At 41.3% G+C, this 26,527-nt stretch overlaps 1 protein-coding gene across 2 annotated transcripts in view; it reads left to right on the plus strand.

Moving 5' to 3' along the window:
• LOC139700877 (protein FAM43A) overlaps window positions 1-26,527 on the plus strand; it is a 345,831-nt gene that overhangs the window by 271,506 nt on the left and 47,798 nt on the right. For both annotated transcript variants that reach the window (XM_071599313.1, XM_071599314.1), the window contains one exon: window positions 12,417-13,007. In XM_071599313.1, the coding sequence (XP_071455414.1) occupies window positions 12,647-13,007 (361 nt within the window). In that variant the 5' untranslated portion in view covers window positions 12,417-12,646. The remainder of the gene's footprint in view (window positions 1-12,416; window positions 13,008-26,527) is intronic.

Here is a 26,527-nt window from a genome sequence, read left to right on the forward strand (position 1 = left end):
CAATTACATACAACTAAGCCCTGTGTGGAGGAAAATCCACCTAGGCGGGAATCGAAACCGCGATCTTAGGGTTGGTACGCAATGTAGACAATGTGTGTTGACGACGAGTGTGTCTGCTTGCGAAGACCTTCTTCAACGACATCGCGACGATTCCCCAAACCCCCAAAAAGAACACCACCATGGGACCTTAAGTTCCGTAAAAGAAGCTTACACGAGTATTCGAGGACTATCGAGAATTCGCATGCGAGGGAGACTTAGAATCGTGGAAAATCCGGCGGCAAAAGTATGTCGACGCTCAAGGGATGTACTTTGAGGTATTATAGCAATATCTGAAATAAATCTATCGTTTCAAAATGTTTCCCGATACTTTTTACATAACTCACGTATATGTTATTGCATGCGTGTTAGTTAAGATGGGTTTTACATGAATGAAAATGATATCTACATCTCCATAGTACCCCACAAGTCGCCGCAAGGGTGTGTGGCGGGGGGGTCACTGCCCGTAATTAAGAATAAAGCTGCATGCAAAACCCACAAAATCATGCTAATCTTCATAAGCAAAATCGTATATATTCATGCAAAAACCTTTACAACTCACACACATTCACAGATACATATACTATCAACTAACACATACATGCACCAACAAATATACTTTATGTCTACGCAACGTTTATTCTTGCCCTGACTTGACCGTAAATTGAATATCTTTAATATTTCCCTTGTGACTTTGGTTTCTTACTATTATGATTCCTGATAGTCCGGGGAAAGATAAAGTATTTGTATATATCTGTACTGGAATCCATCTCCCTTATTAAATACGAGGGTGGTCTGAAGAGTTTCCGACCTCAAACATTTCAGAAAATTACCGAAAATTTCAGAAAAAATGTCTTGCATCACTGTTAGGTCGGAAACCTTTCAGACCACCCATTATCCTTTTAGGGTGCTGTCCTAACACCTTCAGCCGCACGCCCCTGCCGCTGCTTGCCTGGTTTTGAGTAGATGTAAAGTGTTAAATGTTTCCTCATATTTGCGGGTTCTTGTCTACCTTCTGGGGCACCATTTGATTTCATTGCACAAATAAATCTGAGTGCAAGAGGACTTAATATTGATTTAATTGATGTGCATGGGATGCATTTTTAAATATTTTAAAAATTTTATGCTGCCATATTCAATTTAATATTTTAGTTTTATGTGGTAAAAGGGTTTATTTTATGATAAAACAATTATTAATACAGTATATGATTATATTATCCCCAAAGCATGCCATAAAATACCCACAAGCTACAGTTACAATGCAAATATAAAAAGTTAAATGCAGCTTTGTAATTTATTCACGATAACGTTTAAATATTGACCATCCGTTTTTCCACGTAAAGCGGACAAAATTTCATTTAATGCCAAAGCGGAGTCGCGAGTAAATTAACTTTTCATAGAACAATAAAGTGTTTGTTTTTCAGTTCATTATGAATCAATCCCACAAAGTCACGGCTGAATACGAATTGTCCTGTCAAAAAAGTTAATTGGATAAATTAAAAAAAATTCAGCTGATAGTCATTCTCTCGGAGGATGTTAATAGGGTTGCGCATACCGCTACTTTTATGTCGCGGGGTAATATATTTACGTGATTTAACTCGGGGATTATTTGAAATAATGGACGTAATACATCGGAAAACATGGTTTGTAAGCAATTCCTCATCAGCCTCATTAAATTTGAGGCACCCATTGTGATTAAATTCCGCTGAAATCATCAAAATGTAGTAAAGCACTCGATTTTATGACATTATCAAAATTTCATGCTTTTTTATATAGCTATGGTCACAATAGGGTCAATTTTCGACCTTTAACATGGGAATTGAAACATGAAACAACAACGAGGACAATTACAAATGTACAATCGCTGGTTGAAGGAAAAGCCATCAAGGTGGGAATCGAACCCGCGAACTGCGGGAAGGAATGGAGAGAACGTTAACCGACTATAATTGAGACTGGCGCTTTTTTGCATATCTTTCTTAATGCTCGCGAAATGAGTGGATTTTCTGTGTGAAATACGACGCAATAGTAAGCATGTCGCGAACAATTATAATTATCATATATTAAGTGGAGGCAATAGTTGTTAATTTCGTGAAATTTGTTCACAGATATATATATATATATATATATATATATATGATATATATATATATATATATATGATATATATATATATATAATATATATATGATATATATATATATATATATATGATATATATGATATATATATGTTTATATGATATATGATATATATATACACACACACGAGGGTCATCCGGAAAGTAGTACCCGTTCGTGCCGCATGAAGTGCTGACGACGCGAGTAGCCGCTGGACGAGGTCAGATAGCTTCAGTGGCTTGTCTGCCTTCTCTGAGCCAAGTTGCGTGACGCTAGCATTGCCTGTGTTGTTTCTGTGATTGTTTACAATGTTTAAAAAAATTGAGAACGCCGCCAGTTGTGAAGTGAGGGCAGTGATTAAATTCCTCAATGCAAGAAACGTTCGCCCATGTGATATTCATCGCCAATTAAAGGAGGTGTATGGAGACAATGTAATGGACGAGTCGTCTGTTCGGCGGTGGTGTCGCAACTTCAACATGGGGAGGGGGAACACACACGACGATGAGCGTTCGGAGAGACCGTCTGTCATTACAGACCAACTGGTGAGCTCAGTTGACGAATTCGTGAGGAACGATCGGCGCGTCACAATTGATGACATCTGTGAGCATTTTCCCAATGTTTCTCGAACAATTGTTCATGAAATTGTTAAACACCATCTGCATTATGCAAAAATTTGTGCAAGATGGGTCCCTCGCGTATCTCAATGAGCTGGCGGCGAAGGACTATGCAGCAGGAATACAGAAACTTGCCACACGTTATGACAAATGCCTTAATTTGCTTGGAGATTATGTTGAGAAGTAGTTTAAAGTATCCTCTTTCAAATAAAATTTTTTATGTTTGTTAATATTTACTTGTGTGTCTTTATTTCACGAACGGGTACTACTTTCCGGATGACCCTCGTATATATATAACACTTTTTGAAAGTCTCACGGACGTGAATAATAATGTAGTATAACACTTAGCACTAGGGGACACAGACAAAAACACACAGAAACACACAAAAAAGAGACTCCCTATTTTTTGAATTTTCGGTGGTCGTGGCCACCTTTATCAAGGAAGAGAATGGCAGATATATATACAGGATAGATGTATAGATATATATATATATATATATATATATATATATATATATATATATATATATATACATATATCTATATATATATATATATATATATACATATATCTATATATATATATATATATATATATATATATATATATATATATATATATATATATACATATATCTATATATATATACTAAAATGCCTGCATTCTAATGTCTCATCAAAATAACATTGCTATTAATCATTTCATGCAGAAACAATAAAGGAAACTTGGCCCTTCTATGGTTTAAATGTCCGCATTACCGCGGGAAAGACTCCCAATCACATTTTAAACATTTAAACTTCCATTTCCAATGTATGAAGTGCGAGATTTATCCCACTGTATTTTACACTCATGGTGCATTCAGTCGACGAATTTTGGGTCTGATTACACCTTTCCCAAAACTTCTGCAGTAATGTTCAATTTTTCTGGTTGAATCTATGATTTGTTAACCGTCCACAAGCTGTTTCCCAGCGTAACTTTTACATATATTTAGGATTTTCCGCTTGAAAAAACTGTTGGGTTGAAAAGAATTTCTCGATGAAGAATCTCGGGGTTGAAAAGAATTTCTCTATGTGTGGGAAAGATGTAAACGTTTCTGAGCCGCTTGAGTTATTACGCTGTTTCCGTGCATGCGATGCTTTTGGGCATGGTCTAATCTTCTCAGGAGAGACACGTAAATCCAGAGGTGTGCATAGTTAAAAGTATTTTCAGAGGTTGAAGTTGAGAACGTAAGATGAGTGGACGGACATGGAGGTTTTAAGAGAGTTAAGGATGGAGTACTCTACGGTGAACGACTTGATCCAGTCTAACTTGTCCGCAACCAATTAAGGTAGGAAAACAATCTCATTAAATACTTCTGGACCAAGTGAGTGCATACCGCAAGTCTTCTACCCCTCTACTGCATTCTCGACAGTATCTGATTTCGCAAAGCCCTTCCCAAGGAACGGCGACGCTTGGGACTACGTAATTCCTCCACCAAGATTAGCTGACATTTGTCACATTCAGAATAGTAAAAAGATTTTAGAGACACAAATACTATTTTTCGTAGCACCCGATCTTCGTGTGATCTATGGGGAGATAAAGATAATGGATAGATGAAATTAGGCTAACACAATTCTATTGCCGGGAAAGAACATGGGGGGTCACGGTTATATAACATGAACAAGACTTTATCATATACTGACGATTTTGCATTTTACGTCTACATTATCAAGAATACGAGCCAATCATCAGCCAAAGCGGTGCGGCCATTTTATGAATTCGCTGCCTGAAATTTCATGGTCGTAAATGATTCTGCAGAGTTTCCATACTCGTCTTAGATTTGAGCAGGCGTATTGAATTTTCAAGTAAATATTAAGAAACAGCTCGGTACGCAATTTTTTCCATTAAATAAACCCACCCGACGACTCACTCAAACGATTATCAAACAACTACCGAGAGTCCAAAACGGCTGCATTTTTGGTGAGTGCCTTGCAATGCATTCGTAAGCTCATTTCCCAACGTTTGTTGAAGAATACCGCCATCTTCATCTTGAGGTCGGAAACGTTTCAGACGACGCTCGTGGATATGAATGTTTAGGATTATTCAATATCTTTCGCTCACCGAGTTCTGATGAACGAAACCATCTGCTGCAGTCACCCGAGCGAGTGGGACCGGTTGGAAAATAATAACATCATGAGATATATTAGCGAAATTTTTCGTCATAAGAATCTTGCTCCTAGAGGTCCGTTGTCCATCACTACCACCACCCAAACTACGAATGGGGTCTCGCGAAATAAACGCTGAAAACCGATGCAAAATACCAGATTTCTCCCTGTCACTTTTACCGAGAGTAATGATTACGTTCAATTGAATATTAATATCCACCGCTAAATTAGCAATATTGGCTTCACTCTCGGCTTCGTGTTCCTAGTGCACAATAACATTTTATTTTCATTTTGAAGTCCTTTTTGAATGCTAACATATCTGACAACTTCAACGCCGATTGTCTACCGTCGTATTATCGTGCAAATGGCTCGTTTCTGCAAATGATTGGAAGGGGTAATGGCAGAATGGACAAAGGGTTCGGCATTTGACTGTGGGGGGGAGGGTCCAGGGTCATAATCCCTGACGATGCTGTCGGGCGGTAACCCAATTGAAAAATCCAAGCGTTGTGATTTCCTAGACACCCTAGAAGTGCTAGGGAAAACGATGGTGGGGCAGAGGAATTAACTGGCCCTTCTACTCTTCCACAAGCAATCAACCCCAGGGCTGTTATGATAGGCGAGGGTAGAACTCCCTTGTACTAAACCCTTGGGTGTGTGAAATATTAATATCAGAGTGGGGTTGGGATATCTTTTCCCTTGGCCACCTGTGGTTGCCCAGGGATATCTACAGCTACTATCTATTAAGTGTACGGCTTTGGGTTTTACATTCTTTCCATGCACTCGGCCGTAGTACGTTCTTTATCTATTTATCTACAGCTCGGCTGAGCGCGGGGGTTCTTGGGCGCCTAAATGTGTGAATTTCACTCACCATAGGGCTTAGTTCGAGGTGATCGCTGTCGGGGCTCGTTTGTATCCTCCCATATCCAAAACCCACATCCTTGTGGTTGGTGGACTCAGGGCTTGTCACGCGCGGCATATTAAGGGTTTCAATGCTGAAAGCGGGAGTGTGCTTAGAACTGAGTCATGTACGTTTTAACCTTACCCTACTTTTCACCATTTTCCAAAATGCTTATTCTTACCATGTCATATGCAAAGAGGTGAATTTATTTAAGAGATCAACGGGGTTTGCCTACAAACTTTCTGGAGCTCACCGAGAAGTATTTTATACAATAAACTACCAAGGTTAACTATAATTAATGACTTTTCACGAAGCCCCCACGTACGTAAAATCTGCGGGCATGCAAATAAAAAAATTAGGATTCATTGGATGCAATGTGGACAGGAATGAATATGAGGTCAAGGAACATTGCTACGTTATCTTTTTCCGGTAAGAATGATAAAATAATTTAAAATATGCACATAGTGTATGGGATCCGAATGAAAAAGGCCTCATTCGGTAAATTTAGAAGGTTCAATGCAGGTCAGCGCGTTTCTTTAAAAACTATTGCGACGAAACGAAAAGCTTTACAAAATCTCACAAAAAATGTCACAGAAATCTATAAACCATTTAAACATTTAGGTTTTTCCTAACCATTTAAACACCCTTCCTCTCCCTTATCCCTAACCCATCCCACCTGCTGTTTGCACCCCCTACCACACTCCTTTTTAGTGGATCGCGGTGTATTTATGTTGGTAAACATTCTTTTCTAGGGATAGCTGTTTATAGTGTTTGACAGCCCGTTAACAGAATAACTGGAACCCACTAGGAAGGGTAAAGAGGTCACGAGTGGTACACGTAAAAACGGTTCATCTACATCGACATAATACCCCGCAAACCACCGCAAGGGCGGGTAGCGGGGGTTATTAGGCCACCAACCGTAAAATAAAATAAAAACACTTGCAAAATAAACATATGTATGCAAACCTACACCTATAGTGGCGTATACATTAATGCAAAAACCTTTTTAACTTACACGCATGCAAATACATATGCTATCATCTAACGCACACATGAGCCTTAGAGTGTAGTAATCATTTATTCCATAACGTGCAAACTAGAATTTGAAAAGTTAGTAGGCGGAATTTCACTACCACATGGTTATGCAACTTCAAATGGTCTCCGCCCCCGGTTGGTGCCTGGAGAGGAGTCACAGGCGTTGTGACTCCGTAATCTTTCAGAGCAGGCGATTGCAAAACATCAAACTCATTGTTATTGGTTATAAATCCTTACGTGCTCTTAGAAGGTTTAATCGTTGTCGTGTTTTCGGGTCACCCATTGTATTTTATGTAGGCTTTCGAATCTCCCATCTAACCTCCAACGATAGGGTTCATCGCGGCACTCATGATAAGTAGTCTTGGTGCGTGATAGGCGTGAGAATGGTCGTAATTTATCGAAAGTAACTTCAGAGAACGTCTCTTGGAGAGTGTAACTCGCAGGGATTGTTCTTGAATCACAAAGATCCTAAAGTTACACATCGTCACGAGTAACGCATTTTTTTATAATTTTTCATGATCTTATAGTCTGTGGGAATATTATTTATAAATCACACTTCTCTGGGTAAATTTCTCCAAACGCCACAGAATGGCATTTCCTAGTACTTTAAAGGAGACAGCGATTTCTCTGCTAAAAAGAGATAAATTGTGCAATGCGTTTTTAGAATAAAAATTGGAATTAGAAAAAAAAATTAGCAAAATACCTGAAGCTATACTCAAATTAGGCCTCTTTTTTTAGGGCAGTGAAATTATCGATTCGCTCTATTGAAACTATTGAAAATATTATGATCTCCTTTTAAATTATTTTTTTACTTTTCATAATAAGATTATGAAACGAAACCCCTTTCCTCCCGCATATCTGCCTCACCCCACTACTCTAAATATTCAGCTACACAGCTCTTCAGGTTGTAGTCCATTCAAAACTTAAATTTTGAATAAATTGGCCTTGTTTATTGTTTACGGCCAGTGAGTAAAAAGTTAATTTATCTACTTATATAATCCACTCTCTGTGCATGTTTTTAAAGAAGTCTTCGTTATTTGTAACCGTGGCTCATCGGTGAACCTTTGACTGAAATTAGTGGGGACCGTAACTAACATGGCCTCTGATTAGTAGAATTTTCCCATTTTTACTTTCCAGGCCTGAATGACCTCTCCTGGAGTTGAACGTCTATTTTATTGTTTTTTAATGAATGTTTTTCACTTCTCTTGACCATTTTAACACCCTTCCTCTCACTCAACATATTCAGGCGAGATGTAGTGGAAGTTCGTCATTATGAGAAAAACAAACTTGCACTTTTCCGCAAGTTTTTTAGTAACATACGTAAAAATCGTTTCGGTTTAATGAACCGTCATCAGGTATCAAGGCTTTTTAAGCGGAGTCGGTTACCAATAAACTTGGGGAAAAGTACAAATTTGTTTTTCTCATCCATCCTCTCCCTTATCCACCCCACTTGGTACTTGCATCACCCGGCACACACCTTTTTGTTGGATCGCGCGGTAATTATGTAGTTGTAGATACATGTAGATGAAAATCACGTGAGAGAATACCGTATGAAAGGAAGACATTCTAAGCGGAATTTTTTATGCTTATTTTGACAATTGAACGCTACTGATTTCCATTGTCATTTTAACATGCTGTTGAGTCATGAAATATTTCACAATATTATTTTGTCTTTTCTTAGATTATTCAAAAAATCTTGATAAAGTTATATAAATATTATCTTAAATAGGTTACTTATTATTTTTAGTTTGATCAGTAAATATTAGTGTACTAATTACTAATTCCGAGTCGGAATCGGCTAAAATGTTTCATTAGATAGACGAAAGATATTTTTCCTGGAAAAAAGAGAGTAAAAGTAAATTTCAATTTTAATCAATTTAAAAGGTCGCCTATTTTATTATTTTTTATCGCACTTAATTTGAGGTAGTTCTGATCTCTGTGCTTTAATTTAAATGTGGAAATGATTTTGTATAAATTTGCCTATCCTGAATGGAAACGAAGAATGAATTACAATTGGTATATTATGCATTGAATTACGAAATAAAAATGGATGAATGATTCTCGGGAATAAAACAATGACCAACTCAAAAATGCTTGACCTGGAGCGGATAGATTGAAATTCAAGGTGAGTCAAAGAATTGATTGTTGACGACCGTTCTTGGAGATCAGCAGGATCGCTGTCCTTCCGGCGGGCGGGAACTCAGTCGCTCAAAGTACTCGAGCACTAAGCCTCATAAACATGGTTAAGAATTCGTAACCGTGTGATTGATTTTATGGCAGCGGCCGCCGACTCAACCCCATCACCCGCCTATCTCTTCGTTACATCATGTGCGCTGGTATTTTAAGTCATCCGTAAACTGTTTCATTTTGGTCGCCATTGACCTTCCTCTATGGTTAGTCGCTTCCATAGTTTCTTCAAACGCGACTTTAACTTCTTCGGAGTACCACGATATGTTTGCAGCTAGGTTGATAAAAAGTTGCTATGAACAAGGTAGCAATGTCACGACACTATTTGAATAATTAGGATGGGAGCCACTATTTAAGCGTAGTTTGAAATACAGTTTAAACTTACTGGGCTAATTTGAGGCAGGTCACTCAGTCGAGGATGTTAAAAACATTTTACAGGCCCCAAATTACTATGGTAGATCAGATGACCAACGTGAAATTAGGGAGGTAGATAGTAGAACGCATAGATTGAAATGGTCGTTTTTTTCCTGGTGTCATTAGGTATCATCATAGATACTACACACTATGACCACAGGCGCGGAGAGGATATTTAGTCATGGTAGTGTATATATTTGATCGATATCATGCATGAATTTTAAAGAGGCCCATTTTTATAACATTATTCCCGGATGATTTGAAATTATTCTGATATCAAATACTTTTGCATTTTATTACCTTATTTCGTGAGATTAACTTTGGGAAAGCGGATGATTGAACTAATATTTTTGTAGAGGTGTAATGATTGTGTTTGTGCATGCATGGCTTGTGACCTAACATCCCCCGCCACACGCCTTTGCGGTGGCTTGCGGGCAATCACAAGTATGTAGATGTAGGAGTTACCATTTTCTCTTTTCTCCATACCTCTTTTGATGATCTTAAGTGCCTCCGTGTCTTGTCTAAAACGAAACTTGTAATCCTACGGTCCTCATGTATTGTTACTTTTTTAAACTTTTTCGGAATAGATTTCAATAGTGATTTAATAAGTTTCCCCATCAAATTACGACTATTTATACGAGCAACATACTAAGTGTTTTTAGAAAATTTCCGTGCGTTATATTTTCCTTTTCGTATGTTGGTAATATTGTTTTTTACCTAGGAGTGCGATCATTGTAGTTATACATTTCATTATAACATTATTTTTATACTAAATGTGTTGTCGTACACTGAGTGATTTCGTTGTCACGAATGTAAACTTTCCCAGCGGAATTTCAGTCGTATTTTATTTCTACATTATACCCTCGAAGCCACCGGGATGGTGTGTGGCAGGGAACGGGCATGCACATTACACGAACAGACGTCGCGCACCATACAAAGCCTCGCTATACGAAAAAAAATTCAACATGCATTGAACCAGTAAACACTTATTGGGCTCAAGAGAAACGCATATTGTGCCACCACTATTTGTTGTTAAATCATGCAACAAGTGTGATATGTTTGTTGTCAAATATTGCCTCGACTACTTTAAATATATATGTATTTATGCATGTGTATATATCTACATCTACGTAATACCCCGCAAGCCTCCGTAAGGGTGTGTGGCGGGGAGTGTTAGGACACTACGTGCAAGACAGAATGAAACCATATGCAAAACAAACAGAAGCATACAACTCACACCCACAGATACGTGTATATTCATGCAACGCCCATTTTAACTTACGCACATTTAAATGCACATGATAGCAATTAACATTCTCGTACAAATACATAAATATGCACCAACAAAAATACCAGATGTAAAGTGGGTTTAGGTTTTTTGTTTTTCGAAATAAAAATAAACCGAGATGCCATCAAATTTTCAATTCTAATCAACATTTTGGATCCGATTCGATCCATTGAATTCGATTGCTTTGGTCGAATTAGTTCGTATTTCCTAATTACTCGATGTGATTCGCATCGATCCTCTCAATCGTTTCGCCCATTTCTGTTTGGAAAATTCATATGAGGATTGAGTCTTCTTTCGTCATAGTTTCCTTCCTGAATCGGGGATTTATGCTTAGCCTCCGCTCGCACTTGAGATCACCACCGGGTTACCCATTTCGGTAGCATTTAATCTCGGCGTCATAATGAGGAGATTCGGCGGCAAGGATGAGGAAATGTAAGGTCGCTATTCGAAGGGGACAGGGCGGAAGTTTAGGTTGGCGATCAGGAGAAGGCGAAAGATAAGTTCGCGGAACACATTGGTTTTCCAAGGGAAGTCCTCGCATCCCCACATCCACCTCTCGGACGAACTTGCCACTTCCTCCGTCTTTCCTCCGTACACGTCTGCGATGCTAGGCGTTCCGTAGAACGGGAATTGCTCGTGATATATTCGTCCCGGGGGGAACTGGAGCGTGATGTACGTCGCAACGAGATTAAAAGATATATCTATGATGAATAGTTTCAAATGGCATTTCAAGTATAATTAAAAAAACATGAGGGTATGCATAGATATTAATATATATTTGCACATGTACACAAGCACACATCATACGATACAATAATAGGTTTGTTCATATTCATTAACCTGTATCTACATCTACACAATACTCAAACTCCTAATTCTCACAGTACTCTGCAAGTTCGCGTATAATAAACCTTTCCGTTATATAAATACAGATTTAAAGATAGTAAAGCGTGCATTTCTATCAATATCGTGCATGAATGGGTATGTTTCATCTAAGTTTTGACTATTTATCCTCCGGATTAGGTAAAAAAACCCTCATTTTTATAAAAGAATATAAAATTTCTAATATGTATAATCTTGTAATGTAATTATCTTGAATATGTATATATATTTATTTATTTATATAGGCACACACACTCGTATTTGTAAATAATCAATTTATACGTTATTCATAAGTATTAAATATAATTGTATCTGGGTACGTCGAACTATTGCTTTGGATTGCTTTGCGAGTGAATATAAAACGAATTCACATTCGTGTGTGAATTTTTCACTGAATTACCACTCATCGGTATCTCCGACACTTCAGCGGAATTATATATATGCGTTTACAAGGAAGTATTTAGCAGTTATCTCAACTTATTTTGTATTTATTTATTACGCATGGTAATCTGCCGACACAACACAAGCGGTATAAATATGCGTGCGTTTTAAAACATGCTCATCATTATATTTAAGTTTTTTTCTTATTTTTACGCATGTTCTCTTCCAGCAGGATGGTTTTGTACTGCGAAAATAGTTACGCATTTGAAAACAAAAGTTATTTGGTTCCCAAATATTTCCCATTTCGACCGATGATGTTTTCGTCACCGTCCCATGCATGACGCGAGTCCTCTTGCACTCGTATATCCCACAATTTCTAACCCCTTTTCATTTTTTTTCTCCTCTCCCCACCCGAACAGATTCCCTGTCGCGTCACCGTGGCCAGCGCATTCCATTGGTGGGCAGCGGAGCGACGACGGCGCATGCGCCCTCCCCCTCGAACTGACAACGCGCCGCGTGCACTGAGCCCGAGAGGAGTCGTCCCTCTGGCCGCGTGGAGTGGTGGTCGTGGTGGTGCTCCCGACCGCGAGATCGCTTAGCAGCGACGACACTGGTGCCTGTCGCTTCCGAGTCCGGCCCAACCGGCGACATGTCATCCGAGGGCGACGGCGACTCTTCCGGGGAGAGCGAGCGCGCGGCGACCGGCGAGGGCAGCCGGGTGGAGGCGGGCAAGTGCAAGGCGGCCAGCAACGGCTCACCCCCGGGGACCCAGCAACCGCCTTCCCCCCCGTGCGTCAAGCAGCTCCAGCTGCACGACCGGCCCTGCGTGACCCCCGTGCTCCATGAACCCCCCTCGACATCCTCGGCGAAAGACTTCCGCGAAAGGACCCTGAGGTCGATCAAGGCCGGCCTTGGGAAGCTGTGGAAAAGGAGGTCCATCAACATCACCGATTACGACCCGAGCTACAAGGTGGCGTACCTGGGCAACGTTCTCACCGGATGGGCGAAAGGTAAGAGTGCTTCCCGGTCATCACCTTAGCGTTTCGTAAGGGTCGTTGTGTCCGCCTTTTTTTGGAAGAATCTGTTAGACGATTACTGCCGATTTCACTGGTACCGTACAGGATGTGAGTTACTGCCAAGTATAAGGGGAAAAGGCAGCCGGGTTGGTTTTAAGTAGCTGATAAACACAAATACCAAAAGTAGTTTCACTCCTTGCAACAGCTTCGTCGTTTTTTTTTGCTATCAGCCCCGAAGGCTTATGGAAGGTGATCTGAGATCAGCCTTAATCATTTAGTGGTGGTTTTCCTGTCGGCCCAAGGGTATTTGGCAGGGGGTCCAATGACACCATCCATTTAATTATTTATTCGAGGGTAAGTGTGAAGTTCGAGCCTCTTGATCGGGAATTGACATGGGTATTGTGACCAAGATACTGTTGTCTGTTTTACATGCTCAATCTGGTAGTCTAGACTTGATAGATATATTTTGGCGTTCGTACTATTTCTTCCTCATCAAAAGGAAAATTTTAACTCCTTCATATCGCCAACACTCGTCTTTTCGTTTCCTCGTGGTGTTGCTATGAAGTTTTTCTCTCGCGTGTAGTGGGAAAAAATTAATTCTTACTACGCTAATGATGAATTATTGACTGCAACATTTATTCTACTGTGGTTGAGCACATTCGAATAGGTATGCCTCATCCATTTTTTGCCATTTTTATGGGTTTTCTCTGGCATTACACCACAAATTCAGGGATAAAGCGTGTCACGGAAGGATAAATCTTATCGTTTGGATGCTCTCTGTAGCATAGGGAGGGCTATCGTGATGGCAACAGTGAATTGTGTGTGTGTGCCAAATGGGAGTGGACAGGAAGTAGTGTCATGGTTTCCCCGACCTTCCAACGATGCTGTTGAAGTCGTAATGGGCGCGACACCCGAGTAAGTGCATGCAATTAATTGCGTGGATCCTCTATACTAGTCGGACGGTGACCTAACACCCCTCCCCCCCCGCCACACGTCCTTGCGGCGGCTTGCGGGGTACTATGTAGATGTACTGGAGGAAGGGTATGGACAAAAATGTGCTTTACATCGGACGATTTGAGGGTAGGGATTAATAATAACGCTGTTCATCTACATCTACATAATACCCCGCAAGCCGCCGCAAGGGCGTGTGGCGGGGGGTGTTAGGTCACCAACCGTAAAAAGGAAAAATACCACATGCCAAAAAAAAACAACACGGAAAATTACACCCACAGCAGCGCACACACTCATGCAAAAATCCCTTCATCCAATACTCGTACAAACACATATACCGCAAAACAACTAAAAAACTGCACCCCGTGATGCAGCACGAAAGCCATCCTACAACACGGAAGCCAGGACACAACAAGCAAGAAATTGAAACATCACTACCACATGAAAATGCACCACGAAACACTCTACCCCCAAAGAGTCTGTAAAAGGCCACCCAACGTTGCAGGTAGCAGGAATTTCCCCCCGCGGAGAGGGACGAGGGATTGAAAGGAAAGAGACTTAGAAACAGATGAACCGAACACGAATAAGGTCATTCGGAAAGAATGGGTTATTATAGCAAGACACATAAGGTTAGTGGAAGAGCATGCATTTAATTACAACTAATTATTTTTTAGACGCTGAGGGTGGCAAGTGGAATTTTTGCTATCTATAACCCTGCAGTTGCTATCCCAATAGCAACTGTTCTGATTAATATTAGTTGAAATTAGAGGGAGATAACGTTTATCGTGAATCTCAATTTGTGTTCCCCTTCAGTCCAGCGCTTTCCACCCGGCACTGCCGTGAAGCTGGCATGACCGTTTGGGCTAGCGTGGGGAAATTCGGAGGCGAAATGCGTTGTGACAAGTCGTGAGCACACCCCCAATGTCGGGCGACGTCTGTATCTTTCGTTTTTAAGGGTTCCCTGCGCGTGTTGTGTCAGGATCAACAAGTTACACTCCCAGGTTCGCCGAATATCTGTGCGGTCTAACGTGAGAAATCGACCTCTCCCCTCCAGTCGAGGGCTTCTTCTCATTCTTTTGATTTTGTCACGCCAACAGTTTCCTGTGTGTGTGTGTATGTATATATATATATATATATATATATATATATATATATATATATATATATATATATGGGTCGCGGTAGTCCAGTGGGTAGAGCGTTGGACTGCTGACCGGAGGGTTACGGGTTCGATTCCCGGGCAAGGCACTCTGGGCACCTGCAGCTCCACCCAAGCTAAAGTGATTTTTCGGGTACCAGGTCTTCCTGGGAAACCATAACCGGCCCAGGGAAAGGAACTGGCCCCCCTACCCTGATGTGTGATTTTCACACGCCGTATAGGGCTTAGTACTGGGTGAACTCTACCATCACCTACTAAACCGACCTTCGGGTTGATTACTGTGTTTATGGTTTATATATATGCATTCCGAGGTTTGCACACTTCCTCCCATCATTTTCCCCAACATGACTAATTTCATTCACATTTCCAATTTTCATAAAAAATCTTTAGCCTCCTCTATTGGCTGATTTCATTTTTAGTGAGATGCTTGATAAGTGTTTCATATTCCCCTTTGTTCTAAAAAATAACCACCTGACATCCGACACTACGAAAGCCACTCTTCAATATCGCATGCTTCTTTCCTCCCTTCTTTCCATTCAACAAACCTGTCCTATTCCTTTTCCTTCCTCGCTTGCGTTCTGTCGTCTATCGTAGCCTTCAACATTCCATCGCAAATGAAAATCTCCCCTAACCATCCCACCCGGTACTTGCACCCCCTGCCACAAATCTTTTTGGTGGATCGCGTGGTATTTATGTAGATGTATCTTAATCTACCAGCCCCCTCGTGGGCGTGTTGGAGGGAATATTATGATGACTGCCTACAAACATAATACTGTGAGTGATTATGACGTTTTTAGGAGAAATAGCGAACGGTGGGCAAGTTTTGGTTACGTTTTTCGAAGTGCTTAATCGCGTGGAAAAAATGAAACTGCAATTGCACGGTGAATTTTTCTCTTGTCAGGATAATTGGGAGGGGGGGTGAGGAGAGAGACGCCACCAAGTAACAGATAAGCAGTTTCACGTGAGGCGCTTAATCCAGGCGTTGCTTTAAACGCGATTTTACGGTGGAAGGGCGAGTATTAAAATGTGTCATGGTTGGGTGTTATAATACTTCTTTGATTTAGATTTTGTCTAGATAGTTTATCCTGTCAATATTGTGTAGACTCTTAAAAATCTGTTTGTCAGAAGTTATCTCAACTGCCGTTCACCTTCGAAAAAGTTTTAACAACAATGGCGCTCCTTTTTTAATTCAATTCCGTCTTCTCTTTATGTTTTATATTTCCGAATTGTATGGAATATAACATAAGAGTCCTAATCCATGTAAGTCCTAACTATCTCCCATTGATTTTGAGACCTTACTTTATATTCTGCTTTCGGAATAAAAAAATGAACTAATTTTTTTTACTCGTCGTTTGTCGACTTTTTTTTACTTTTTGTCGACTGACGCTTCTGATGAAATGTCATTAAAAGTCTTGTAATTTGATCTTTATATATTTTAGCAAGCGTACCACATACATCTACATCTACTTAATACCCCGCAAGCCGCCGCAAGGGCGTGTGGCGGGGGATGCTAGGACGCCACCCGTAATTTAGAAAAGAAAAAAAACCGCATGCAAAAACCACAAAATCATACATCCCCAAAAAAACATGGCATACATTCATTAATGAACACTTACACCCCACACACATGCTAACACTCAACTCACATACTTAATATGCGTTCCCTTCTAAATGTCTTCATTCTTCATAACTTTTTACTGATAAGCATTGTGGATAGATTATTTCTGATAAGGAATCGGAGTTGCAAGGCGTGAAATATTAAAATGATGGGATCGAGATAAGCTACTCACATGAGGTTAAATATTTGAATATTACGCTTACACTAAATCTATCATTAGGTTTCACCGGAGGAATCGCAGGAAAGTGACCTGTTGAGGTAAAAGAAGAGGTGTTACTTTGATTTAGTTAATTCACACTTAAAATACGCGTTAAGTATTTGAGTCCATGGGACAAAAACATAATTTGGAATTGGAAACTGTTCATAGAAAATCCGCTAGTTTTTTTAAATAAATAATATTTATTCTGCGAGAGGAGTGACTAGTGTGTTGGAGGAATTTATCCTAGTGTTTACTAGCCTCGCTAATGCGTAGAGTAGACTATGTCGCTGATACAATAACGAATTAGCAACTATTGTTATCAAAGTATACATTATTTTAATTATTTTAGTTACTTATTGTGATGAAAAATTATGAAAAATTGCCTGGTGTTGCCTGGCATGTCTGGTGTTGAATCACCTCCTGCCACACACCCTGGCGGTGGTTTGCAGGGTACCACGAAGATGAATTACTTTGGAAGTCAATTGGTTCGCAAATAGACTGAATATCAGACTGAATTTTTTAATGGTGCATACGAGTTTGCTTGTAACATCGGTGGTATTGTTATTGCCCAAAAGGCTTGTGTCCTAAAACCCCTCAAAACTCATGCCCTTGCGGTGGCGTACGGGGTAATGTGGACATACGTATAGGACCCTGCCACACACTCATTCCGTGGCCTACGGGATTCCGTGAAGATTTTAATCGGGAACAGTTGGTATCTTTTACTTGAATTTCACTTTCTCGCGAATTTTAGCGAGGGTTGTTTTCAATTGGCACCGGAAGTCCTCCTTTCTTACGCCTGTCCCAATTGTGCAATGGTGGTTTGAGTCCAGTCCATTGGGTGCAGGTTTATTACGAATGTGGCGACCGGAAACCTTTATTTGGAGAATCTCTCGTAAATGAGGTATTTCTATCCGTACACTTTCCTGTTTTTGAGCCTGTGGGATTTTTCGATCCCGTTGCATTTCTTAGGACAGACTCAACACAATTCCCCGCGAGCCGACGCATGGAATTGTGGATGGGAGGGGGGCCAAGTTTAAAGCACCAGATTGTGCGTGCCTAACTATTAGTTCATATGTGCATTTGAATACTTTTTAAATTTTATACAAAAGCATTCTACGTGTTACCCTGAAAATCAATGTGATTTTGGGCCTGGATGTGTGGCAGGAGGTCACTGAACATGTAGCATCTGATATTTAATTTTTCTAAATACGGTTTTCTGCAATGTTAATTGAAACAGGATGATGGGCATACATTGGAAGCTTCTGCAATTTGGGTTTGGAGAATGATGGTAAAGGTGACATGGACAGAGAGGAAAACAAACGAGGAAGGGCTTGCTTTGGTGAGGGATGTTAGGGGATTGTTTGAAGTAATCGAATAGAGGCAGGAATGATGAATGCAGGGCATTTCGATTGGCGATGGGATGCTGAAGACTGTGATAGAGGGGAGAATGTTAGTCAAACAAGGATGGGGTAGGAATAAGATAGGAATGTCGGACGTACTACATGGAGGAGGGAACTGGTGTGTTGTTTGTCGTGAACCTTACATGTAGATGTAGAACCTCTTCCCGGCCCTCCTTAAAGGCCTTGAACCTCCTCGAAACCTGTGGTTAGGACAGGGCAGAGTTCCCGTAAGCCTCGCGAATCATTTTTTTGGTCTTCTCAAGAGATTTTTTCAGTTTAGCACAAAACTTAATCGCGTAACGTGGTACTATTTTATTTGTGCTCTATTGTGCCGTCCAAATATTATACTGCTAGTGTGAGTGTTTCCGTATAATCGATATATATATATATATACTGTGTGTATATATATACACACACTGATTCTGAAGACGACAGCCGTGCTGTCGAAACGTAAATAACAAATTGTGAGTGTCCTTTCTTTGTGTCTCTATATTCTAAAAATCTACATCTGTGTTTTTTATATATTTGTGTGTCGCCGAAGAGCGTTCCATTTCGAAGATATTTTATATATATATATATATATATATATATGTGTGTGTGTGTGTGTACTCATGCATACATATATATTATTTTTCCACCATTTGAACACCTATCCCTTTCCACCTGGGGCTTGCACCCCCTGCCGCACACCTTTTTGGTTGATTGCGGGGTATTTATGTACGATAGATGTAGGCGAATGACAAAGTATTCAAGTTTGTGCATCCCACTTATTTTTCTCGCGCGCGTTTTCGATGACTCATTCTCTTGTTTGTTCTCCGATCTCAACCGTGGAGAGAGTGAGTTCGGCGAGGCGATCCTGCGTCCCGTGACCTCACGGCCGGTCGGCGGGACGCCCGGAAGTATGTGACCGCCTACTGAGGGCGTTCGGAGGGCGTAACGGGTGGGTGGGTGGGGGGGAGTGACGTCATCGGTGCGACGGGATGTTTTGGAAGCATCGCGACGGAAACTCCCGCTGCGGGGCGCGTGAGTCATTGGAGACTGGGCGTTGAGCGCCACGTCTGAGCGAGCCAGCACACCTGTCCTGTCTCCTGCCTTCTTTTCTTCTCTCTGTACCCTGAATCGTGTCATTCTCTTCCCCACACGTGGCTCCGCAAGCCGGTTTTGTCGATGGAACCGCAACAGTCCTTGCGTCGACTTGCGGGTCACTGTGTTGATGTAGATGGAATTATCCCACGTGGTCATCTTGCTTTCACAAAAGATATAGATAAAAAGAACGATCTTTCTCTAACCCTCTCCGTCTTACCCTTGAAAAATATTTAAAAATTAATTTCGAAAATCTTAGGAAGACGTCAGAGAATAAACGCGGGGAATGTTGAGCGAAAAAAAATAAACTTTATTTGGAAAGACTTACCTACTTGTATGAAACATTTGTACGCGAATATTTAGCGAAAAACCCAAAATCAATTTGGTCTTACTTCTAGAAAGTGCAAGAGGCGCGTTCAAGTGCAGATTCTTTAAGAGCATAAAATAGAAAGGATGTTTCAGATGGCGATGAAGGGGCCAAGAAGAAATCCCTGCTAGAATAATGAAGGAACGCATCGCACCTTAGATTAAATCGTTTTTCAATAGGCGATGGATAATTAGAGCTCGATTCAGATATTATTAGACTTTGTTTGCAGTTATATAGGAAGTCGTGAATCGAGTTGATTTCGTGATCGTTTATTTGGTACCCTCGTAACTCTTTTACCAATTTGTCGAGTGGGAATTCATCATAGGCCTTTTTGAAATTCAAAAAATTAGCATCCTCTTGCTTGTTTCTTTCCGCTGAATGTATGAGCTATTCTGGGTAAAGGAAACGTTACGTGCGCTTCACACGATATCTCCTTTTCAAAACTATGTTGTTTTCTGGGTATAAAACTGATTCTCGAGGAATGCCATGTGGATGCCAACAATCATATGTTCTTTGACTTAACATTTAATTTTTAGAAATATAATTTAATATATAGCAGTTAACATGGCCTATCTCGGTATTATGGACGTACTCCACCTCTAGCCAGTACGGATCTACGGTGTGGCGGGTGGTGTCCTAACACCCCCCGCCACACGCCCTTGCGGCGGCTTGCGGGGTATTAAGTAGATGTAATTGTAGGTCGGCAGAAAAGCAGTTCAGGCGAAATACAACTGGGCCTTTTTGTTGATGGTATCCTTGTTGATGGTATAAGAGAATATCCTAGTGAATACTGTGTTTCAAGAAAGCCTCTGGCATGGTCCCTCACGAGAAATTAATATACAAACCAAGATACCAAGGTGCTAACTAAAAAGTTCACTCTTTGATCAATTAAAAATGTGTTGCGTAATGTGCCGTGTTGTTTTGCATGCGAATTTGGATGCGAATGGACAATTCGGTAACAGTTAACCTTGACTTACGACTTCAAATGAACTTTTCCATAACTTATGGAAACGATAAATGTAATGTAATCTAATACGTTACATTCTATGTAACATAACGATAAATGTAATCATCAGTGTTTGCAAATAATCTTTAAACTTATTATTCCCGCCCAGGCGTGATGTCTCACAGGGCAGAATGTAGATGTCGGAGGTTTAGATTTATCGAAATATTTCCCCATTACCTTTTTAAAAGTGTACCTATTCATGAGCTATGCCGGCGCTCGTAAGCCGTTACACCCCTATACCACGAGTTTCGAAATCACTGCATCGTTTTAATGAGAAAAGAGGCCTCATCTTCACCTTTCCACCCTCGCTTCCCCCTGTCTTCTCTCCCCACATAGTATTCCCTCAACCCCCTCTTCTAGTTTCCCCCTTTCGTGCCAAGACCGCTTCCTTCCCCCCCTCCCCAAATCCACCCAACCCCTGATTTTATGCCCCCATAACTCATCACCTTGGCTCCCACTACCCACCCCCCCCCCCGCCTCCGGGGCGCACTTCCCGGCCCGTTTCCATCAACCGACTCCTCGCCCCCATTCCCCTCCCCTTCCCCACCCTAGGTCCCATCGCGCTTCGACCCGTCCTTTTGTTTTCGTCCTTATCCGTTTTACGATAACGATGCTCGTCCTTGTATACCAATACCTTAAAGTAGCATTTTAAGCGGGATTGGTTGCGGGCCGGGCTCGCAGCGAATTTTTCGCCATCCCTTCCGACCCACATCATCCCTCTTTCCCGAGTTGCCGTGTGCGGAGGCTCTCCTCAATCTTTGCTCCCATTTCGGAGGCGATGGAGGAGGGGCAATTTTTTAAAAGGCCCGAGGGATGGAGGTAAGGAGGCTATGAGATTATCCCAGTGGAATTATGAGGCCTCTCGGGTGGTGCACGGCAACGTCTCGGGGGACTGACTGTATGAGGGTGCGTTTACTAAGTACATTGTTTCCTTATTACACGGCGATTCTTTGGTTAAATTTTTTATCCTCTTATCGTAATCCATCCCTGTCATCCTCCTTTTTCGCATGAGGTCTTATATGTCCTTGTCTCCTCCTGCTGTTCGGTAGCGGTAAATATCAACTTCTAGTGCTTTTATCTCCCCAAGTGCCCTCAGCGGACCGCAGGTCTCATGAGTCGCCACTCATCGCCACTTGAACATACATCTTAATGCAATTTAAAACCATGTAGTGTTTTCATAACCGTTTTTTAAATTGAAATCCTATCCTGGAGGATTATCAAGAGAGTTGATATTTGCCGTTGGATGTTTCCAGAAATGTGCGCGGTTCCTACGTCATAAATCATGTGTTTGTGTATGAGCTAACGTATATTCATATTTCAATGTATAAACTAATAGTTCTGCATTTATAACTGGTGCCCTGTCACCCCCCACCACCCGCTCTTTAGGCGTGGCTTGCGGGGTATTGTGTAGGTGTTTAAAAATATTACAGTTTTTCTATTTCAATACGTCGCGATCCATCAAAAAGGTGCGTGGCAGTGGGTGTCAGCACCAAGCAGGGTGTGTAAAGGGTGAGGGAGAGGAATTTTGTTCAAATTATTAAGAAAAGGGAAAGTATTGTTCATTTGAAATCTCCGGAAATACGTGGAAATCCGTATAATACATGCTAGCGGAGAAATTAGTTTCCAACATTTGTTTCCAACATTAACAAATGTTGGAAACTAATTGGTCACACCCTGTAAAGTTTCATTGGTATACTAAATATTAAGTGAATCTCATCCAATTTTATGATACACTTCCACCATACTAATACAGGTCATACGCAACTTGAAAGTAAAAAAAGCGGAAATTTCCATTAATTCATGTCCATGCACATGACTCACTCACTTCTCATTTGACAAAGTTATCGGAGCGAATGAATTTTTTCTCTCGAAGAAGTGGGTATATTTTTTCGGAGGCCTTAAAATCTACTTATGTCAAAACGTAATATTCTACATAATTTCATCAGTACTCGACTGGTGTGTCAAGAGTTATACTCCATCAGGCTGTGATGTCGGGGTGAGGCGACTCATCTGTAAAAAATTATCTAAATATTTTGGAATCCTCATTTCGTTTTAAAACATTAACGCCTAAGATTTTCACAACCTTGCCGGCTTTGCGTTAACCGGCAATATCATTTTCTCATGCTTACGTTTCTAATGGTCAGCATCCTGTTCTCCAATCCAAGGAAATTATGCGTCTACACAATACCCCGAAAGGGCATGTGGCGCGGGAAGGTAGGGCAACACCCTTACATGTGGTATTACCATGACTTATTTTCCTTATCTTAATAAACCTTTAAGAAGTTTTGATACCATGAGGTAACTTGTATTTTGCATTTCCGTAACTTAAAAAATGTACCTCTGTCCATATTCCTCGTGACTTCTATTTTTTTAACCAAACAATAACCCTTAAAATAAACTAAGCGGCCCGTATCCTCAGGCGTTGGAAGATACCACCCTTGAAGTTGATAAAATTATTCTCGGAGCGGGGACGCTAACAACCAGAAGTTTCTCGTCACCCTTTCCACTTTTGCCTACTTCAAATCCTCAGCATTGTACCGTAGCCGCCTTTAGCTGGGTGCAGTAATCGATAAACCCAATCGGACCCGTATAGGGATTGAAGGGGATTTGCGGAATATAATGCCGGCGTGGGGCGGAGCAACCGGCATGGGGGAATGCCGAGATTCTGTGTGGGCGGCTCTTCAATTATTTGCCTCCATAGTTACTCCCTCTCGCCGCGCAAGGGCATGGACCTAGCCCTGCCCAGAATCTGGATGCTATCAGTCGTAGCCGCAGGGCTATGGGAGAAACGGATCAAAGAGATTCACTATGGAGGAATCAATGAGGAGCATGAGCTTGATTTGAAGTCATGAGCGCTGAATTCTCCATTAAAATAAATGGTTTTCTGTGAGTCATATGTAGCTGCACCCAAATACCCACCCACCCCTGCGATCCACCAAAATTGTGTATAGCAAGGGGTGCAAGCACCAGGCGGGAAGGATAAAGAATGATATTGGAAATAAAGGGAAAAAGTAATCATCAAAAACCTCAAATAACGTGAACATTAATATACTTGCTGGAAGAATGAATTCAAAAGTTAAAAAACTCGGCGTCATTAAACGGGTGGTGGGGAAATCTGATGAGAAAGTAAAAGAGAGGTGTTATTTTGCTCCAGTTAGAACTCATTTGAAATATGCCGCAAGTATTTGGGATCCTTAGGAGAACATTTGGCAAAATGAATTTGATAGAATCCAGAGAAAATCCGCCAGATCGTTTCAAATTGTTATAATAAGAATCCAAGTGTGACCGGTCAAAATAAGGGAGATAGGTTCCAGTGCAGATAGATAGGAATACTCGTTCGGAAACAATCAGGAATCATAATAGTAAGAAACCGAAGTCTCTTTGGGAATATTAAAAACATTTAATTTACGATTCGGAACCAAATTAAACATTGCCAAGATATTAGGTATATTTTTAGATTTATGTTAGTTGGTAGTTAGTGTGTTTTCATATGTGTGGGTTGTAAGAGTTTTTGCATGAATGTATACCATATTTTGTTTATGTATTGTACAAATTTATGGCTTTTGCACGCGATTTGTTTCTTAACAACCTAACACCCCCCGCCCCCAGATGGTAACCTAACACCCCCCGCCATACGCCTTTTCGGCGGCTTCCGTGGTATTTTTTAGAAGTAGATCCTTATTGATAAAGTTTTTTTCTTGCCGCCTTCATTTCCCTGCCGCTCGTAAATTGATCGTGGAATGGTTCGCTCGTTGACGAAAAAAATGAGAGGTAGCAGCCTGAGCGACGCCGGCACACTCTCCTCCCCCGGCCCAGCCCCTCCCCCCACCTCGTTTAGCCTCGTCAAACACCCGGGATGTGTTTGCCTCTAGAGCGTGCTGCCGATTAGGTACGATTGATTGGCGGCTCGCCGATCACGTGATGCCCCGTCTCCGTCTTCGTGAACTCTTCCACCGCCGCGTGTTCTTTTCGGGTCTGGGGGGTTGGTGGTTGTTCCTCCCCCTCGGGTGTGGGGGTGGTAGGTCCTCCCCACCCTCCCCCTCCCCTCAGACCGCCTGCACCGAGACCCTCCCTCTCCCGTTCCCTTGCCCCTTTCACTTACCCTTTCCTCCCTCCCCCTTCTCTTATCGTTCTCCTCTCGTTGTCGGCATAATTCATCCACTTCTCTGCCCTTAATACAACTCCACCCGTGGAGTGACTCGTCTGTGGGGGTTGCGCCGCTCCCGTCCGCTCCTCCCAAACTGTCGAGGGTGCCCTGACCTTTTTATGCTGACGCTCTCACACCGAGGTCGCCCGCGATGTGCTTCGGGGAATCACGTTGTACGTACGTGCCTGTTATGCTGGTGACGGCGCATTTGTCAATATTGTGCCAATAGATTGGCGATATTTTGAAATGTAATCCAGCTCATTTATTGGCGAATGATGACATGCTAATGCTACCATAATCTCTTGCTAATTACAAGGACGTGAGTTGTCATGGAATTTTTCGATAGTCGTATTAATTCATTTTCGATCGATGGGTTTTTCCAAATGTTGTTCAAATGTTCGGATTGATTTATAGCGATATTATTTGGGTTTTGATAACTTCTGCATCAATATATTTACCCTCAAGTCATCACAAGGGCGTGTGGCAGGGGGTGTTAGGGATCCAACCAATCATGCATACATATTTGCACATGTATAAACACGTACACACAATTGCACACATTCATCTCTATCTGCATATATCTATGTTGAGTTGATCTTTTTTCAGTCTATAGATTTGTCTACAATAGCGGAACAATAGCCAGCAACCCATCTCGCCAAAAAGAGCTTTCATGCTTTCAGGTATAGAGTAAAGCCTCGATTTGATTTCCAATCAACTTATGGCCAAGTTCACATATTTTTCGGCACCAAAAGACTGTGGAAATTTGTTCTACATGTACTTACTACCGCGCAAGGGCGTGTGGCGGGGGTGTTAGGACACCAGCCGTAATTTAGAAAAGAAAGGAGAAAAAAACCGCATGCAAAAGCCACAAATTCATACATCCACAAAAAAAACATGGCATACATTGTTGGATAAAGTTATTTATTGAGGTGACTCGTTCTGGTTTGATATGGCACTATGGTGAAGTGAGAGACAATCATTAGTTTAGTACGAGACAAAAAGCTTGTAATCATGATTAGATTAGGTTGCTTGCTTTTCCCCTTGTGAGTAGTACACGAATGTATACGCCAATGTGCTTATAGGTTTGCATGGATGTATTGATTTTAAATGTTGTTTTCTTCTCTTCCGGTTGGTGACTTAACATCCTCGCCTCACGCCCTTGCGGTGGCTTAAGGGGGTACTACGTAGATAGATAGTTGGATAGGCAGACCCATTTTTCCTTCCAACTATAGAGTTCTAAATGTGTCTCCCCTACTCCTCTCATGGAATATCCCTAGAAGCTTTTGTTTTAGTCTGGCTAATCGCTGCGGTCACTAGGTTACTCGCAACACGAAATAGTTTTGTCCTTGCATTCACTTCCATGGCTATGGCTGAGTATTACTCGTATCTACATCTACATCTACTTAATACCCCGCAAGCCGCCGCAAGGGCGTGTGGCGGGGGGTGCTAGGACACCACCCGTAATTTAGAAAAGAAAAAGAAAAAAAAACCGCATGCAATAACCACAAAATCATATATTAAAAAAAAAAACTTGGCATAAATTCATGCATGAACACTTACACCCCACACACATGCAAACACTCA

The sequence above is a fragment of the Hetaerina americana genome, unplaced genomic scaffold (genome assembly GCF_022747635.1).
Source record: "Hetaerina americana unplaced genomic scaffold, ioHetAmer1.1.p SCAF_11, whole genome shotgun sequence".
NCBI lineage: Eukaryota > Metazoa > Arthropoda > Insecta > Odonata > Calopterygidae > Hetaerina > Hetaerina americana.